This window comes from Prosopis cineraria, unplaced genomic scaffold, assembly GCF_029017545.1.
Source record: "Prosopis cineraria cultivar Desert tree isolate PC_DT_omini unplaced genomic scaffold, ASM2901754v1 PC4, whole genome shotgun sequence".
NCBI lineage: Eukaryota > Viridiplantae > Streptophyta > Magnoliopsida > Fabales > Fabaceae > Prosopis > Prosopis cineraria.
The window spans coordinates 1,036,833-1,056,026 of record NW_026555335.1 but is presented as its reverse complement, the minus strand read 5'-3'; the positions used below and the strand labels follow the sequence as shown (position 1 = coordinate 1,056,026).

At 34.7% G+C, this 19,194-nt stretch overlaps 2 protein-coding genes across 2 annotated transcripts; one reads left to right on the top strand and one right to left on the bottom strand.

Moving 5' to 3' along the window:
- Positions 1-1,673: 1,673 nt before the first annotated feature.
- On the top strand, positions 1,674-4,007 carry LOC129308542 (UDP-glucuronate 4-epimerase 6). Its single transcript, XM_054949705.1, has one exon. It carries the CDS (start codon positions 2,300-2,302, stop codon positions 3,662-3,664), a length of 1,365 nt encoding a protein of 454 aa, XP_054805680.1. The 5' UTR covers positions 1,674-2,299; the 3' UTR covers positions 3,665-4,007.
- A 6,641-nt stretch (positions 4,008-10,648) lies between these two features.
- LOC129308204 (glycine-rich RNA-binding protein 2, mitochondrial-like) lies at positions 10,649-12,794 on the bottom strand. The gene is made up of 5 exons (XM_054949252.1): positions 12,649-12,794; positions 11,841-11,982; positions 11,697-11,765; positions 10,999-11,105; positions 10,649-10,913 (listed from the first exon to the last, which is right to left on the bottom strand). The coding sequence occupies exons 2-5, from the start codon at positions 11,962-11,964 to the stop codon at positions 10,776-10,778; spliced, it is 438 nt and encodes a 145-aa protein (XP_054805227.1). The 5' UTR covers positions 11,965-11,982; positions 12,649-12,794; the 3' UTR covers positions 10,649-10,775.
- Between the last annotated feature and the right edge of the window lie 6,400 nt (positions 12,795-19,194).

The following is a 19,194-nucleotide window of genomic DNA, read 5'->3' as shown; positions in this document are numbered from 1 at the left end:
AGCGAAATGTAATCAATTAATGTCAGGATCAAGTTAATTAAAGCTCTAGCCATTTATTTACGGGCTGAAAACGACTCCATGCGCGTGTTAATTGACCTTCGAACCAGATGCATCCATGCACTTGTCTCAGTATTGTAATTCTGATTTTTTTTTCCCTGCCTGAATTTAACTTATTCTTGTTCTGTTATGTGCTGGTTCCCTCCGTTTCTCCTATAACAAATAATTTGCCTTTGTCTAAAACATTTCTCATAATTTTTTAGTTATGCGCTCGCGAGGAGAGATAATAAATGAGCCAACTTGGTCAAGTATGGTAAGCTAATTTTATACTCCCTCCAATCATTAATATAAGGTAAATTTAACCAACCTATTAAGAAATGATAGTTATCTTTTAAAAATTATTAAAAAAAAAGTATGTGACTTTTCAAATTTTACCCTTCTTTACAATTATATTAAGGATAAAAAAAATGTCTTCAAAGTATGCCTTAAATTAAACATTCGAGGCTCAAATAATATCTTGTTTGGATGAAAAACATATAGCATTAATCAGGTTTTTTTTCCCCCAAAAAGAAAACAAAGTTTGTTCAGAGTTAAGCTGCCGAGGTTCGAGTGCCAATATATAAAATGTAGAACTCCTTTCGATTCTCCAACGTAACTTTGAAGTGTCACTCAATCTATAAGCTAAGCCATGAAAGAAACCAAACTATTGGCAAAAATTAGTGTTGTTTAATTTTCTCATGAACTGAGCAACATCATCAAAGTCATTCATTTAAAAAGTAAGATAAGATATAGAAATCAAGGGTGAGTATACAAAAGAACCGGTTAAGTGGAGCAACAAAATGTAGTTTTCACTGCTGAGTTGAAGACACATAGATATAGGAAATGGATCGACCTTTCCTATACCAGTACTGTTATTGGGAAAGTGGAGATCGGTCTAATCAAATTTGGCTATATTTTGATTGTGAAATATAAAATTAACCCATTGAAGTTTAGCGTTGAATTCAAGCAATATGATAAAGTTAAAAGTCAGCTTAAATTTTTTTTTATTTTTATTCAACTGTACAAATCATAAAACCAAACAGTCCGCGGCATGCCTATATAGAGCCAGAGAGCACTCGCGTACAAGCGGCGAGTTCCATGTGATCAAATCCCATCATCATTTTTTGTTTTTATTTTTTCCAGCCTAGCTATGCTAAAAAATAAAAAAGAAGAAGAAGAGGCCCAAATTAACATGTGGAATCAACAATTAAGTTTTATTGTGGACAAATCCCATGTGAGAAGATGGAATTAAGAATGTTCATAGGAAGCAGAAGGGGCGGTAAATATAATTTTCTTGAAAATAAATGGAAATAAACACATGGGACACGACAAAACAAAAAAGTTGAACATGATTTTATGGCGAGGTTTACAAATTTCATAACTATGTCTGCTTTAATTTTGGAGTGTTCACATTAAATAAATGAATGCAAGAGTAATGAGGAAGACGATGTGGACGGTCTGTAGCAGTGTCGGTGGACCATGGGGGGGGGGGGATCAGTGGGCTCACAATTAATCTGACCACTAATGATGAAGCTTGACATATTTGCATTAACAATTACGTATATCCGTGAAGGAAAGGGTTGATTAGATGAAATGGGATGAATGAAGGAATGGGGGGTGGCCTAAATTCATCGGAATCAGAAATCAGTCAGTTACTGGTCCAACACACACAAGTCCAAAACGGGAACACGGGAACCTCACATGGCCCCTCTCTTCTTTTTCCCCGTTTCCCCGTTCTGCCCCCAACCCATTCTCTCCATTACCAATAACATTGCAAATCACCTGAGCCAACAATTTTCACACCAACACTTACCTCACTAGCAAATCTCCGAATTGTGATTACGCTGTCTGATATAATATTGTAATATTGTAATATTGCTCGCTCGCTTCCATTACAGCGACCCCAAACTGATTAACCCACTCGATCCTGCCTTGCAATACTAGGGCGCCTTCCATCCCATGTTTCTGTACACTTCTACTTCCTCATCACATGTCATCATGTAAACATGATTTAGCCAAAGCCAACCCACAAATAGGAAATACTTGGTGTGAGTGTGATAGCGATAAGAGTTAATAACAGAAAAAGGAAGGTGCTCTCCAACCAACGCCTTCACACAGACTCTCTCTCTCCCCCCACGCCCCCTCCCTACCGCCTCTGCCTTTATATGACCCGTTTCGTCCTTCTCTCTGCTTCAGGGCTCTCACCTCAATTCTGTCTCTTCCTTCTCGGAGCCCCTCTCACCATTCTATCAGGTACCATCCAATGGCTTCTCCGCCCGACACCAGCAAGACCATTAAGCTCGAGCGTTACAACAGCTACCTTCGCCGCCTCAACAATACCAAGCTCCTCAGTGCTTCCTCCAAGCTTCTCTTCCGCGCCACTCTCCTCGTCGCTCTCGTCCTCGTCTTCCTCTTCACCCTCAACTATCCTCCCCTTTCCGACAATCCCAATCCCCCCCGCCATTTCCACACCCACAACAACTTCCTCTCCTCCGCTTTCTACGGCGCCGGCGCCTCCTGGGAGAAGCACGTCCGCCACTCCTCCGCCCCCCGCCGTCCCAATGGCATTTCCGTCCTTGTCACCGGTGCCGCCGGCTTCATCGGCACCCACTGCTCCCTGGCCCTCAAGAAGCGCGGCGACGGCGTTCTTGGCCTCGATAACTTCAACGACTACTACGATCCCTCCCTCAAGCGCGCCCGACAGGCGCTCCTCTCCAAGCACCAGATCTTCATTGTCGAAGGCGACCTCAACGACGCGCCCTTGCTGTCTAAGCTATTCGACGTCGTTCCCTTCACGCACATCCTCCACCTGGCTGCTCAGGCGGGCGTTCGCTATGCGATGCAGAACCCGCAGTCCTACGTGAGCTCCAACATTGCCGGATTCGTCAACCTCCTGGAAATCGCCAAAGCCGCGAATCCCCAGCCCGCCATCGTCTGGGCGTCTTCGAGCTCCGTCTACGGTCTGAACACGCAGAACCCCTTCTCCGAATTGCATCGGACCGATCAGCCGGCGAGTCTCTACGCGGCCACCAAGAAAGCGGGCGAGGAAATCGCCCACACTTACAACCACATTTACGGACTCTCCCTGACCGGCCTGAGATTCTTCACGGTGTACGGACCCTGGGGGAGACCCGACATGGCGTACTTCTTCTTCACCAAGGACATACTGCAGGGGAAGACCATCGATATCTACCAGACGCAGGAGGCGAAGGAGGTGGCGCGTGACTTCACCTACATCGACGATGTGGTGAAAGGATGCATGGGAGCGCTGGACACGGCGGAGAAGAGCACCGGGAGCGGGGGAAAGAAGCGGAGACCCGCGCAGCTGAGGGTGTACAACCTGGGGAACACGTCGCCGGTGCCGGTGGGGAAGCTGGTGTCCATACTGGAAGGGCTGCTGGGCAAGAAGGCGAAGAAGCACGTGATCACGATGCCGAGGAACGGCGATGTGCCATTCACGCACGCGAACGTGAGCCTGGCTTACAGGGACTTCGGGTACAGGCCCACCACCGACCTGGCAACGGGGCTGAAGAAGTTCGTGAAGTGGTACGTCAGTTATTACGGGATCCAGTCGAGGGTGAAAAAGGAAAGTCATGCGAGCCAGCAGCAACCCGAGGAATCCGCTTGATCATTATCATCCCAGCATTTCTTCTTCTCTATCTCTATATATTTTACTGGTTAAGTTATTGGTTTTTTTTTTTTAAACTGTTTTTTGTTTTTGAATCAAGTCATGTGAAGATAATGATGGTGTAAAATAGAGAGACATATAATGTAAGGACACATATAAGATTGGTACAGGAGAAGTGGAGGCGATGGATTTGGGGGGAAGAAAAGAGGAAAGTGTAAGATGTGCGAGAGAGGTGCTGGTGTAATAATGGCGGGTGGGGTCTGCTGCAAAGGCTGTAGATCTCAGCCCTTGGATCTATATTCTTGCAAAATATCTCAACAAATTTATTACGAGTTTCACCATACATGCATGCTTCTTTCTTTCAAAGTTTCATTTTCCTCCTTTTCTATCTGTATACCTCATGATTGAGCCTTTGCTTTTCTGGATTATTATTTGCCTTTTGGAGATGCCTCATCATCATCATCATCAGGCATAAAGAGTCCGAAAGAAATTTGTCCGCGATCACTTTGCTTGACATTCTGTCAATCATCCCCAGCTGCTTAACTACATTCGTCTATAGTATTCTTACTCGTTTATTTATTTCTGATACGGTGGTGATCATGTACGTTTTTTGTATCTGGCATACAGTGGTGATTTGCCCGAAACAAATGGTGCTCATTGGTGGTGTTTGGGCATCCGGGAAAAATGCATCCTTGTGAGATTAAGCTTCGGTTAAATGTACATTATGTACTATATAACGACAATACATGGATACATGATATAACAATCAGGTGCATGCTTTTGTATCTTCACTTCATCAAAGTTAAGCAAAGCATTTATAGCTAGTTTAACCATACATATTACGGTGGGTTATATGTGTTGTGTGCGGGGGGGTTTCGTTCAGATTGGGGCAGGAGGGATTAATTAATTCAATTAATCAAGGAAATGGCCGGTGTTAATTGCAGTCACATATTTTGCCTTTTATATATTTCTTTAATTTGTTCATTTTTTTTTTTTTTGACTCCATAAACATGCATGCATGTGTGCCGGAGTGATGGAATCTCAACCCCCCCACTGTACTCTGTTCTCCATCTCCACATATATTCGCACTTCCAGCTAACCAACAATATATCATCAACCGGCCCCATACACTTTATTCTATTTTATTTTTTTTAAATATATTTACTGTTTATCATTTTAAATTTCACTACCTAGACCTCTTTAATTGTAATCTTAAAAGTCCATTTTAGGTTGTTAAAAACTAATTAAGCGAGCGACTAAAACATAGGCTTATGTTCAAAATATAAATAAAAGAACGCATGAGATTATGAGTTAGTAAAAGGAAACAGGAGTGTTGAATGATATCTGGAAGACTTAATAACAAAAAAAAAAAAAGGTAACCTATAGAATAATTTAAATTGGAATTGAATGAATTGAAATGAATTGAAGGTGCAATTAGTACATGTATGAGGAAGGCACATGTAGAGAGACAAGGTAGTGCTTGCTGGGTGTTTGAATACAAATCAGAATCTGTGATGATGTTGTTGTCCAATACACGCTCTCAACTTTGAGGTCAATAGCCAGTAGTAGATGTATAGTCTATAGCATTGAATTAATAAATATAAAATTTATGTATTCAGCCAAATTGATCAGCACTCACTGGGATTGATGCAGTTATTTTATATATTGTAGGATGCCGTTTTATTCTGTAGTGTTATATTTGGGGACAGCGTGATCTTTGGTTCTAAAATACATATATTTATATAAATCTCATCTGTCGCTCAATTCTACCAAATTAAAGAGCGTCCAGCAGAATGATATTGAAATTAAACTTAATTATTATTAATTAATAATAGCGCATTCATGAGAGGGTTACAACTTACAAGTTAAAAACTACAAATGAGGCCAGACATGTCAACGACATTTATAGGGAATAGCACACAGACACAATTCTAACAAGTTATCTCGATTATGAATCACTATCAACATATAATAAATAATAATTCTTTGAAATTTTCAATGTCAATATATATAAATTGTGTGAAGGGGCCTCAATTTATATAAGCGGTTCGTTTTCAATTTTCTTAGATAGATAATCCAAAATCCTAAAATTTTAAATGTCCCATGCAAAAGAAAATAAGAACTTAATTTCTTAGTGATAATTTATAAAAGATAAAAGAAAGATATTTTTGTATCTGTCGACCAAAAAGATAGATTGCCCATTATAATACCCAATACACCACTGATTCGTTTTTAACGAAATATTAACCTCTTATTGTATGAATAATATAATGATGATCGTTATCTCCCAACCCTACATTTTTAAAGCGAAAATTTGATTAGGGTGGGTGAGATTTGTGTCTTTATTCAAAATTTAGAATTAATCTCCAAAGCATCGAACTGTTCTCTCGATGACACTTTTGATAGTAGTTGATGAGTTGATTGATATGTAAAATCATTACGTACATCTAAAAATAGACAAGAAATAAATAACATGAAATGAAAAAATAATCATGTTAAATTCACTTGAAAGTTAAGAAATAATAAAAAGAAAAAAATAACAATAAAATTCTTTTAAATTATATAAATAACAATTTAATCTATCAAAATACCACAATTTCACTAAATTTTTTAAGAATTTTTGTGTCAATATATTTTAAAGTAAAAATATCTGTTTACCTTTATTGAAAATAACAAGCTCCCAATCATAACTTTTTTTTGAAGTATAAAAATTTTGTTTTATGAATTATAAGAGTTGAATAAGAAATCATAACTTTTTAAATATAATTTCTGTTATTAAAAAATAAGTTCTCAAAATAACTAGCTCTAATAACAGCTTTTGCTTAAGAAAATAATAATTTTTGTTATGTAATCACAACGTGTCAAGTTAAAATAAGTTTTTAAAATAACAAGTCTCAATCATAATTTTTATTTAAATAATAACAACTTTATTCAAAAAATTATATGAGTTGAATAGGAAATCACAACTTATCAATGAGAGTAAAATGATATTTTTAATTTAAAATTTATTGACATAAAAGTTCCTAAGAACTTTGGTGGAATTATGATATTTTAAGGGACCATATTATTATTTATATAATTTGAAGATATTTTATTATCATTTTCTGTAATAAAATTATATAGATAGCATTAAATAATAAATACATGATAAATATTATAAAAAAATACTGATTTTGGAGAAATGACAAATAAGGATCTCACATAAAAACATTAATGTGAAGTTTGGATTTTTTTCACAATTAAAGCTCTCAAAATTCAGTGTGCTCTTTATTCCATGTTTAAATACTAAAATCTTTTGAAAAAATCTTGATTTGTCGTTAATCTTCAAAACAAGTGCCGATTGTGTAATTGGAAAAGGACTTGGTGCTAGCCCATTATAGATTTCAACTCTTATTGAAAAACTGGCGGTCTCTAAGTTTGAGTATTACAAAATGAGACTCAACAGATTAGATGTTTGTCATCAAGTAAAAGCAATTTAAAAATTAGGGACATGTCCATTAGGGAGCCCTCTTGACTTCATTGCTTCTAAATGTTCATCTAATATTGGATTTATGAATTTTCTTATGACCAATTAATCTACTAATTTAATGCCTTCCTTATTCCAGAGAATGTGCCATTAATCATATAGAACTCAAAGAAACTAAAATTAAATGCGTTTGATGTTTGGTAAAACATGAAATCAATTTAGTTTAATATACAATAGGTCAATAGCATTTGGCACCTCATTTTTTAACTCAATATATGCAAACACAATTTTACTTCTTGCACTTGATTACAAGTTTACAACTACAAAATTAAGCACCACAGGTTGCTAGTTAAAAATAATCCAAAAATATTAATAAGTTCCATTCGAACTCCACCTTCTCCCACCATTTCGTTGATTAATTAGGTTTCAATGTCACATATTTTTTGTCAAATTTTTATAGTAATACATATATACATCAAGTATTGGAAACACCACTTACCACAGCATAAATAGAGCTGTACCTAATTTAGGTTGGAATTTTGACTGCAATATTTAAGCAACATCGCAAGTAAAGGAAGGTTCCAGGGCAAACCCTTGTCTGGTCAAACAAACTCAGCATCACTTCAATTTCAAACTCCATTTTCACATATATTTCAAGGATCAAAGTAGTTGACTATCGAGTAATTATTTCCCAATTAATTATCAAATATTTTAACAATAGACTTGACAGTGTTTACGTGGAGAACGTGGTTGAGACTCCCCACTTCACCTTCTTCAGAATGAAAATATTTATTATTAGATTGAGAAAGATCTGAGCACAGAAGAAGCAAGTGGTTGGATCTACAATTAAAGTCAACCTTTTTAATGTTGTCCCAAAAAACTTCTCAATAATATACACTTTTTAAATAAATTGCATATACATTTATCAGGTTTCATTAAAAGCTTTAAAACTAGAAAATAAAGCGCGTACAATGTACGATCAATATTAATGTTTGAGCATTAATATAAAATAAAATATATTACATCATGTTAACATTTTTGATATTGTAATTACAGCTTACAGATCGATGTGATTAGACTGTATGCCAAAGAGAGCATTTTTCCATATGAAGTCGGTGCATCCTGATTTTTCTTTTTTTCTTTCTTTCTTTGTTTTTTTTTTTTTTTTTTTGGTCACCGAACACTCTCTCAAGGGAAATGAAACACAGGTTGAGTTGAGAACTGAGCTTGGAAGATGAGGTTATGATCCAATTAATTGAAGGACTCCCAACCTCAAGGAAGCCAGATTTTGAGATTAATCAAGAAGCTAATTGGTATGGCAAAATAGACAGGGTCAAGAAAGTTGGATAAGAGAGACATGATAACAGAAAGTTTCAGAAACAGGGCAAGAAGAAGAGAAATGATGTTTGTATTGGGTTGAGTTACATCAATCAAGCTCATTGGCAGAATGGGGAAAAGGAGCATGAAACGGAGGGCCAAAGAGAGAGGGAATCATACAAGTGGATCAGATGAGGAGTGTGAAAGATGAGTGGATGGTGCATATACAATGTATTGATCCCAAGTTTTGAACACTGATTGGCACTAAACAATGAGAAGGCTTTCTGTTTGTTTGTGCTGTTGCTGCAAGCGGACAAACCGGGCGGGACTTGCCACGTTGCCCCGAGCCGAGTTTGCTGTAAATTGGAGCTTTTTGTCATCACAAAGGCATGTGTGAATATGTGATATGAGATCTCACTTAGCTTGAAAAATATGAGACTAGAGTCATTCTCAAGCATGTGTCGATAATGTCATGTGTCAGTGTTTGACCCGTTTGAGAAGCTCAGGCCACTCACCGACACACAGAGTGGGCCCATTCATACCAACAAAAGAAAGCCTGAAAAATCTATTGGGCCTGTCTGCGTAATGGTACCAAGGACTTGTTCGTTTAGCTCTATGTACTCTTAAAAGATTCCCTCTTCATTGAATCTCCCCGTGGAGGTCGTTTGAGGACAAAGTGTGGACTTGTCCACTATTTCTGTTGTCCATCGTTATTTCAAATGGAATTGAATGTGGAAATAAAGAGCGAGCAAGACGTTATATCAAAAAAAGGGAGGGAAAAAAAAAACAACGAACAAGGCAAGAAAGTCAAGTTGGAGGGATCTCATTCAATTCTCACAAGAATACTGAAATTTTAGTAGTAACCCCAGATGCGGCTAAAGTAGGCTGCTTGAAGTTAGAATCTACTGAGAATTCTCTTATTACTCAAATGTGGCAATTTCATTAGTCATACTGAGGAAGGGTTCCCCTAGGCCTTTTTTCGGAGGTTACAAAGTCAGGCATTTGAGGTTCAAAGGAGAAAAGGGAAAAAGGTGATAACACAAGGCAGATAGCTAAGGCTATGGTCCAGCTTTATGGCCTAGGTTGTAATATTCATCATATATATATATATATAACCAACGCTAACTGGGTGGTAGGCTTCAAAGCAAATATAGGAAACTCTCCTCAATCTGAGCTTATGGGGAATTGCCGTGGCCTTCAAATTTCCTGTGGCAAAGGAGTAGATAATATGCAAGTTTTTACCGAGTCTGGTTTAGCTATCAATTTACATCTGATTATCAGCACCCTTTTAAAGACATCATTACATCTGGCCAAGATGATCATGTATAGTTTCTCTAAATCCTATGCCTATTGCCCGACTGGGCACCCTACCCAAAGGATTGTGTTGGAAACTTTAAAACCTTTTGTTGCGTGAAAGTAAAGAGTTTTTTCCACTCTTTGCCCCTCCATTTCCCTCTATTTTTTCAATCCCCACCATTCATTAATTTTATCATTTAAAAAAATTAATAAAATAATTTGAATGGTGAGAATTGAAGGGGATAAAATGGAGACCCTCTCCACTAAAGGTCAAGTGATAGATGACGAAAGGAATTTAATTTACCTCCGCTTGTTTCACATTTTTGTAATCCCTTAATTAATGGCTACACATTTTCATTCAAAAAACACACAGACACACTATATACACTATATATATATCTCATTGGATTGCTTCTTTGACTGCCCGGTGTCATGATTTGCTTTCTAATGTGTTGCCAAACACAGTCTCCGACTTCTCCTCCCCTACCTTCAAAGCTTAGAAATTGGAGTATTAATCCATTCACTCAATCTTAAAACAAAGATCTAAAAAAAATTCCTCCTCGCTCCGTCACTTTCGGCTTCCTAGAGAACATTGTCAAAAATCTAGCTTCGACGAATCTATAAAGGCCATTTTGGTTTAAAATACAAATACGCCTTCAACCTTTTTTGTTTTTTTTTTTGGGTGAGTAGGCCTTCAATTTTAAATGACAAAACGACGAATGGGGCTCAAGACAACTGCCCAAATCTCGTCCTTTAAGCTAAGTAGCGATAGTGACTTGTCTAGCTCTTCAAGAATTACTAGCGTAATTTCAAATGTGGAGAGAACATTAAAGAAGTTTCAAAACAACGATTATCTGAAAAATCGATTACCTGAAGAATAATAGAATTCACAGAAAAAATGCATATAAATATGAACTTCAGGAAATTTTATAACTCCAGTTGCCGAGTCACACGAACTTGACTAAAATCAAGTAATTCAAGAACTAACATTGACACAATAAAACGAGGAGCACAGCATAAGGTGCCGCATATTTAGAAGGATGGATTGCCAAAACCTCCATCATCCCTACCATAACCACCGCCACCATATCCGCCGCCGCCACCAAAGGATCGAGGTCTAGGTGGTCTGTCATTTGCATAGCTCACCCGAATGTTTCTTCCATTTAGCTCCTGTTGAACCAAGACCACTTCAGTCAATGAGTTTCTTCCCAGTAAAATGAAATTCAACATCAAAGAACAAAACAAAAATACCAACCTGCCCATCCATTGCAGAAAGAGCTGAACTTGCAGATTCGTCACTGGAGAAGTTAACGAATCCAAACCCTCTTGACCTTCCAGTGTCTCTATCAGTTATAACCCTTGCTGTGCAGCAGAAAGGAGAATATCAGTATGCCCATAAACATAACAAGACAAGGCGGTCATCTTTTACAAACAGGCAAGGGGATTCACCTTGACTAACGCTCATCCCATTTTTACTACACTATAACCAAGAACAATGAAGCACTCACTTATCTCACCAGCTACACATGCCCCCCAGAAGACATTTCCATAAACTCAGAAAAATGAAGATCCCACCCCTGCTAGATTAGTCACAGCCACGTGAAATACCCCAAAAAATTAAAGGTGCTAGTACCTTACTTGATACTACATCAATAATCCTGCAAACATACTCCCACATGAAACAAACATCTAATAGCACATCTAAAATGACTTGTTATCTAATAGAACCACAGCCAAACGGCAAAGAACAGCTGATCTCAGGCAAGGGGAAATAAGTGATGAACAAATGATACAATATAACCGTGTACGAACATACAACCCCAACAAAAGTGCGTTGTGCAAAAAGTTAAGGACAAATAAATCTATAAAATTTCTCTGAGCTTCTGAGATAATCCATGTTCAATGTACAACGCTTCATTGCGATCGCAACATATACACAGTAACTTAACTCACCCTCTACCACATCTCCAAAGCTGGTAAATGCATCCCTGAGAGACTGATCATCAACTCCATAAGAAAGGCCTAAAAAATTGCAAGACATTAGCGCCCATATATGCTGCTTCAATCTAAATAGAAGCTTACGGCAATAGTCAATACCGCCAATGAAAAGCTTAGAGGATGACATGCAGCGAACATAATTCAGCATCGACCCAACCGGTACATGTCCGCTCCGTGCGGCACTCTGCCTTAATAGACTCCCAAGTTTATTACACAATGCCATTATAACTAAGTGTATGGCCTGAAATCAGGAAAGAGCCAACATAAAATTTAGCATACAGAACAAACTCAAAGCACTATTAAGCTAGTCACAGTCACCATTTACAGTTGAGCAAAATAAGCAATAGAGATTAAAAAAATACAACGACAAAGTTTGAATGACCAACTAAAGATATATACAGCCTAGTTACACAAAGTAATTTTCGCAACAAAAACACTAGAACACAATGAGAATATTCCACCCCTCCCTCATTGAAGCTAACCCAGTCGCACACAAGCCAGAAACATGTCAGGCAAAAGCATAAATGCGTAAACAACCATCGATGAAAACTTTTCAGCGTCGAATCAAGAAGATAATTGAATCTCGGACTTCAGATCCGACGCAACCAAAAACTCGCAGAGAAACGAGTGAACAAGCGCGAAAACATACCAACCAATAACCACTAAACACTAAACACTCTTCAAATTTATTAAACAAAATCACCTATGTATAAATGAAAACCCATTAAGCCCGGACAGGCTTAACAAAGAAATAATTAACCGTAATAACGTCAAACAACGATAAAACAAATCAGAAAGAACAGAGGAATTCAGAGGAAGCACCGAAGAAACATGTGCTTACAAACACATGAAATCGTTCAAGAAACCAGAGACGTTTACGAGATTGAGGATAGAAGAACGGGTTTACCTCAGAAAAGGAAGCGACGGATTTGATGCATAAACTTTGAATGGAAGCGGCTAGGGTTTAGGCTTAAAGCCGAAGAACTGAGGGAGGAGGAAAAAAAATATCTCGCCTCTTATAGAGTGAGGGGTTTTGGAGGATGAGATCACATGCGACCTATCATAGCTACAACCTCTTTGATTGTGGGCCTTGTGGAAGTCAGTGGGCGTCGATGCCTTGGTGAGTAACAGCAAAGGGCTGTGATTTGAAACAGAAATGGGTAGGATATCAGGGGATATTGTTTTCGTACTTATCCAATTCTATTTGAGATTTTTCATTTTTCAAGTTTTCGTTTTTTTCGAAGGAGAACAGCATCTTTATCATGAAAAAAGGATACAAGATAAAAAAGAGTAAATAAAAAAAAGAAAACAGAAAAATTAAATGGACACAATAGTGCCCGGTGAAAAAGAAAAATTGAAGAAGTTGGCATCACATGCAAAGAAGAAACATTTAGGAAAGTAATTCCAGGTTAAAAAAAAAAAAAGCAAACAACCAAACACCGTGCGTATATTTTTATTTCTTGAAAAATTACATGTGGACATCAATAACAGATTTATTTATAAGTGGATAGATTTGATTACTTTGTTAAGATTGGATGAAGTTTTATGGGAAAATTACAATGAGTTTTCACATAAATAACTTAAATACAATTAGATCCCATAAATTAGAGAATTTATGCTGAAATCTCTTGCTCGTGAATAATTCCACAACTAAAATAATTAATTTACCTTGGCTGAATAAAGAGTAAAAAATCACGAAAAGAGGAAAGAATTTTCACTAAAGATGGAGCCATATATAACTAGCTAATAGAGGTCCTATGTTTGTCTTTGGAATGAGCTAAATAGGAGTTTGTGAGTGAAGAAGGCCCGCTTTCAACCCAATTACGCAACTTGTTCAAAGAATGCAATATTGATAGCACCAAACTAAGTAAATGATAAGATAAGTTTGTTTATGCTCCCTATTAATTATTTAATGTGATCTTTTATTATTTATTAGTATAATAGAGTTGTCTCTTTCTCTCACTATGAGTATTACTCGCCATCCCTCTTCTCAGAATTTATCTCCCAAGTGTCCCTGGCGGAGCGGAGAGTGGGACCCTCTCAAGTCCAATTTGGTATATATTTGTGAAATTGTATTGTATGTATGACTAGTTAATTAGGTGTTAAATGTCTTTTTGAAAGTAGTCAAGGCCTAAAAAATGGCCAATAACACGTGGTTAAAAATTGAAGTACTCGAGTGAGAAAAATTAACTTAAAATGATTATTTTGCACTCAAGTATCCTATATTCAAACAAAATATTGGATTAAAACAAAACTAATGTTATTAGATAGATTTTGAAATAAACTTCATGTAGACGCTTGAACCACTTCAATCGGATATCGAATGTGAAAATGGCACATGTCAAAAGTTTGCATTTGCAAATTGTCATAACAGTAAAATTCTATCATGTGCGTCGTAACGCATGTCACAGTGCCAAAACTCTCGACTCTATCACATGTCATAGTGCATGTGCCTTATGCTGTGGCATATGGTTCAGCTCAATTTAAAACTGTCGTTTTGCCTCTATTCTCTTCCCCTGCTTTATATAGATGATTTTATTACTTCTGTTGTAATTAAATATGAGATTTAGCATATTTGAAATGATTTTGCAAATAATATTAAATTCGGATCCCAAGCTTTTGAAATTTTTAACTAAGCATATTGAGTATTAGTCTGTAATGTTAGTAGGACATTACATGACATGTATGTGAGGCTCACATGTAATGACAAGTAGAACTCTGACCATGTCTTTTAGCACTGGATATTCTGAAGTTTTGTTAAAATAAAAATTAATAATTTAAATATTAATATTTGTAAATATTTATTTATAATTTATTTTTTAAATATTAGCGGTTCAAGCTAGTTTTTTAAAAATTTATAGATAACTTATAATTTTCATATATATTGATCATATTTTTAATATTGATTAAATTTTTTAAATCCTTCTCTATAATTTTTTTATTAATTAATGGTCTTCTTTTAAAATATTGCATCACCCAATTTAATATTTTAATATTTGTAACTTTGCATTTAAAAATGAAGGGAATAAACCTTCAAATTAATGGAGGTAGTTTTTCCCCTCATTTTTTTGTCATTCTCTTGTTAAGTAAACTTTACTGTAGCACATTAATGGGACAAGTGATATCTTTCAAATAAGTATTTTTGTTAACATGTTGGTCTTAATTTACCATGTTTCTTATTTTACACATGACATTGCAATATACAAAGAGTATTAAATTTAGGTAGGATAATATTTTAGAAAAAAATCATTAGTTAACAAAAAATAAATTATAGAGAATGATCTAAAAATTTAAAAAATTTAATCAATATTAAAAATATGATCGATATTTAAAAAATTATAAGCCATCTATAAATTTATAAAAAAACTAGTTTTACCAGTTAATATTTAAAAAATAATTTATAAATTTTGGATGAATATTTATAAATAATAATACTTAAATTATTAAATATGAAAATATTAATTATTTTAGCAACATTTATTAAAATTTATTTTAATAAAATTTTAGGTTATCCAACACTCTTAAAAAAGAAGTTAAAGGATAAATTAGTACTGAATGATATAGTTAAAGTCTTATCTATCACTACGTAGCAGCTCCACACACATGCTATGTCGGCCAAAAAGCCAAAGTTAATAGCTGACTAACAAATAAAGTTTTTTACTCCTTGAAAAAATTATCTCACTTATAAATATAAAGTGTCCAACATTTCTCAAAAAAAAAGTTTAAAATAAAAATGTACAATAAAAAAAAAATTGGCCACAGGGAGGGCATGGCCAAAATTAAAAGATTGCTAGCATGAGGGGGTACGTTTAAATTTTAATTGAAAAAAATTAATTATGAAAACCCTATTTACATAACATTTGTTATAAAAAATATTAACAAAACATGATAATTATTGGATGACATTTTCTGAAATTTATTTTAATAATTGAATATGTTTGAATAAATTTTCGGTATCAATTATTAATATGTAAAATGGGAGGAAATTTGAGAATTGATTTTCAAATAGAAAAAATAACAACTTATGCCAAACAGAATTTCACAAGGCAAGTTAAATTTAGGAAAATCGAAGAATTTGAATAGGATTTTCAAAAATGATGATTTTTAATTCAGAATTGATTCCAGGTGTATATCTAAATAACTTACAAAGGGTTGAGAATGGGAAAGGGCGATCACTCATTTATTTATTTTTTATTCTATAATGCAATCATAGTTATGAAAGATTTTATGCTTTTTATATCATTTTCAATTTCCGTAATAATAATTGAAAGTCGGTGAAGTGAAAAATGTTGAATTGTAAATTGCTATTTATTATTATTTTATAATAAGTCAATATATTAATATAAGAAAAAAAAACTAATACAAGATTAAAAAAACCCTCATACTATAATCTAAAGGGCCTATTTGTACAATCCAGTAATAACTAAAATAAAAAGAAAAAACAACAGAGACTAGAAACCCATGAGATGAAATCCTGAACACTGCAAGAAAGGTTGAAGTGGATCAATAACCTTCCAAAAAAAGGTCTACCAATTGGTTGAATGAAGCACACAAACCGATAAGAAGCTTGATCTCTATAGTTATTGGAGAACAGAAACTTGGAAAATCTCTCGTAGGAATTGAAGCTCCAAAGCCAAAGCTTTGGAAAATTTGGCATCCTGCATGAAAAGTCCCAGATAGCATGCATGATATGAACTTGAGAAAAACACACGTAAAGGAAACTGAAAATATGAGTAGACGACAGATAAGGTTGGATTATATCAAATATCAGCAGCGCCCGATAATGGACCTTCACAATGCTGCTTCTCATGAAGGTCCACCATAAATCATCCATATTTGTGAAGTTTTTTGGTCAAAACTCGGCCAAACCCATGTTGCAAAAAATGCTTTGTTTTGTCTTCAAAAAAACAGAGCAAATTTGCATTTGCAAGTGTGCATGCCGACCTGTCCAATTAATGTGCTTTCAGCTACAGATAGAAAACCAACATTCAGAAATGCATCATGATCTGATAGTATGGAAGTTGGAGAACTAGAAACATTATGTATGCATAATTGAGCAAAACCATTATCCAGCAAGTGAGAAATTTTCGTATGTCTTCCATCATTATCATTAATCTGCATGAAAATTCTCATATATCCATTGGCCTTATACACTACAAAAAAAAAAAAAAACAGTAGATTAGTAATGGAATAAATTTTCATCATTAATCCATCACTAATTTAGTGACAGAATGTTCTGTCGCTAAAATTTTATCATTATTTCGTTGCTGATCTGTCAGAAATAATTTACCGATGGAAAATTTCATCGCTAATAGTTAGAGTATCTTATTTCAATTTAGTGACAGAATTTGCAACAGAAAATTCTGTCACAAAGTTTTTATCATAATTCTATCACTAATTCCATCACAAGTTATTTTTAATTTAAATTTTATTATTTATAATATATGTTTATATATAATTTATTATTATGCTATAAATAAATAATTTAAAAAATATAATTTAAAATAATTTATTATTTTAAATTATTTATATATTATTAAATATTAATAATAATTTAAATTGTATACTTAATTATTCTTATTTAAAAATAAAAATAAAAAATAATTATAAAATAAAAATTTAAAATATTATATATTATATAGATACAAATTATAATATAATATATAATGATAATAAAATATCTTTCAATTTATTATTAAATTTATTATCAGAAATAATTTTTTTAGATAAAATATAATAAAAATAATTATTATATATAAATTAATTTTTCCATATTAATAAATAAATATAATGCTAAAAAAATAAGTAAATTTAAATACTTTATTTAATAATAATTTAAATGATATATTTATTAATATGTGTGTTTGTGCTTAACTATTATATATTTAATTTATCAATTAAGATTGAAATTTTTTTTTTGCTCAACTGGCAGCAAGGTAGATACAAAGACATATGGGAGCACGAGGTTGCAAGTTCGAACCTAACCAAGGCACAATTAAAGGTAATAATATTTGACATGATAGTGATAAATGATGTGTCAGTGATGTGGCATGAGGTGGCACTAGTCCACTAGATGATTAGGATGTGGTGGTGACATAGGAGTAAGGCAGCATTGGTCCACTGATTAACTAGGTGGTAGTGAGTGGCATTGGTCCACCGGGTGATGTGGCAATGATATTTTGGTCTACTTAATAAATTTACAATGGAATAAGCTTATTAAAAATTTAGTGACAAATTAGCGACCATCATAAAGTTAGAATAACTTTATCCTTATTTAGTAATGAAAAATTTTCATCACTATTCCGTTGAAAATTAGCGACGAAATGCAATTCCATCGCTAATTAGTGATGGAATGCAAATTTCATCGCTAATAAATTAGTGAAGGTGTTTTTACTGATAAAAGTATTTCGTTGCTAATTCATTTAACAATAGGATTTTCACTGATTAATGACAGAATTTTCCATTGCTAATCAGCTATTTTTTTGTAGTGACAGTTGGGATCAAAGAAACCATAACTTTTGGGTACACCATAGAACTGTCGAACCTTAATGAAGCAAGGCTCTCTCTAAATTTTATATCTTCTGAGTACTTTTTTAGAGCCATGTTGGTAGTCAAAATTAGAAAGCTTCGTAGGTCATATATATAGTCTCTTAAAACCCATTAAGTAATTCACAATATTTCCTTTTATTTGTGGCACACGTGGCATGAGTGAAGGACTAAAATACATCTTCAGCATGCAAATCGCCACGTCTTAAGCATCTATCGACTTGAATAAAGCAACACGATAGAGAATGAGATTGGACATGACAAGTTGAAGCAGTGGAGATGACTTGAAGAGTGATGCCATGAAAACCATGACTCAAGTGATACATCTTCCTATCAAAATCAACATTCACTGACTTAGAACAAACAACATATTGAACTTGCAAGAGAGGGTGTAATACATATGGTTGATTGTAAGAAAGAGAAGTATGCCCAAAGCCATAACAATTGGAACAAAACCATCTGACATATTCTAGTTGAATGGAAATATCTACCACATTATCATCAAAAAGCTTAAACATAAGACCATTAGAAAAGTTAAGAAAATTAAAAAATGAAAGTTTGAAATGAAGGCCCTTGTTTGAATAGATACTGTGGCAATCAAAACATTGAAAGTTGCTAAGTAACTTGCCAATAAAAACTATAGTAGATTTGGTATGAAACTCTATAGGTAACCCAATCAAATGAACCTACACATTAAAAGATGCAAAAGAAATCTTAGAAAGCAATTGATGCTCAATCCAAGCTAAAATAGAGAGAGTATAGCCTTGTAAGAGCCAAGTTCCTTGATGCAAAATGAAAGCAACATCCAAAAGGAAGTAAAAATAAAAAAAAAGTAAGAACCAATATGTTGGGTCACGTAACTTCCAGTATAGATCAAATAAAGCTTGAAGCTTAGAAGCATGAAGCC

What these genes read in the sequence shown, in the direction of transcription:
- LOC129308204 (XM_054949252.1), bottom strand. Translation starts at nt 11,964, where the DNA reads ATGGCATTGTGTAATAAACTTGGGAGTCTATTAAGGCAGAGTGCCGCA. An exon ending in CTCTAAGCTTTTCATTGGCG is followed by an intron (nt 11,766 to 11,840) that starts GTATTGACTATT and finishes GCAATTTTTTAG; the next exon opens with GCCTTTCTTATGGAGTTGAT. An exon ending in TTTCTGCAATGGATGGGCAG is followed by an intron (nt 10,914 to 10,998) that starts GTTGGTATTTTT and finishes TTGGTTCAACAG; the next exon opens with GAGCTAAATGGAAGAAACAT.
- LOC129308542 (XM_054949705.1), top strand. Translation starts at nt 2,300, where the DNA reads ATGGCTTCTCCGCCCGACACCAGCAAGACCATTAAGCTCGAGCGTTAC.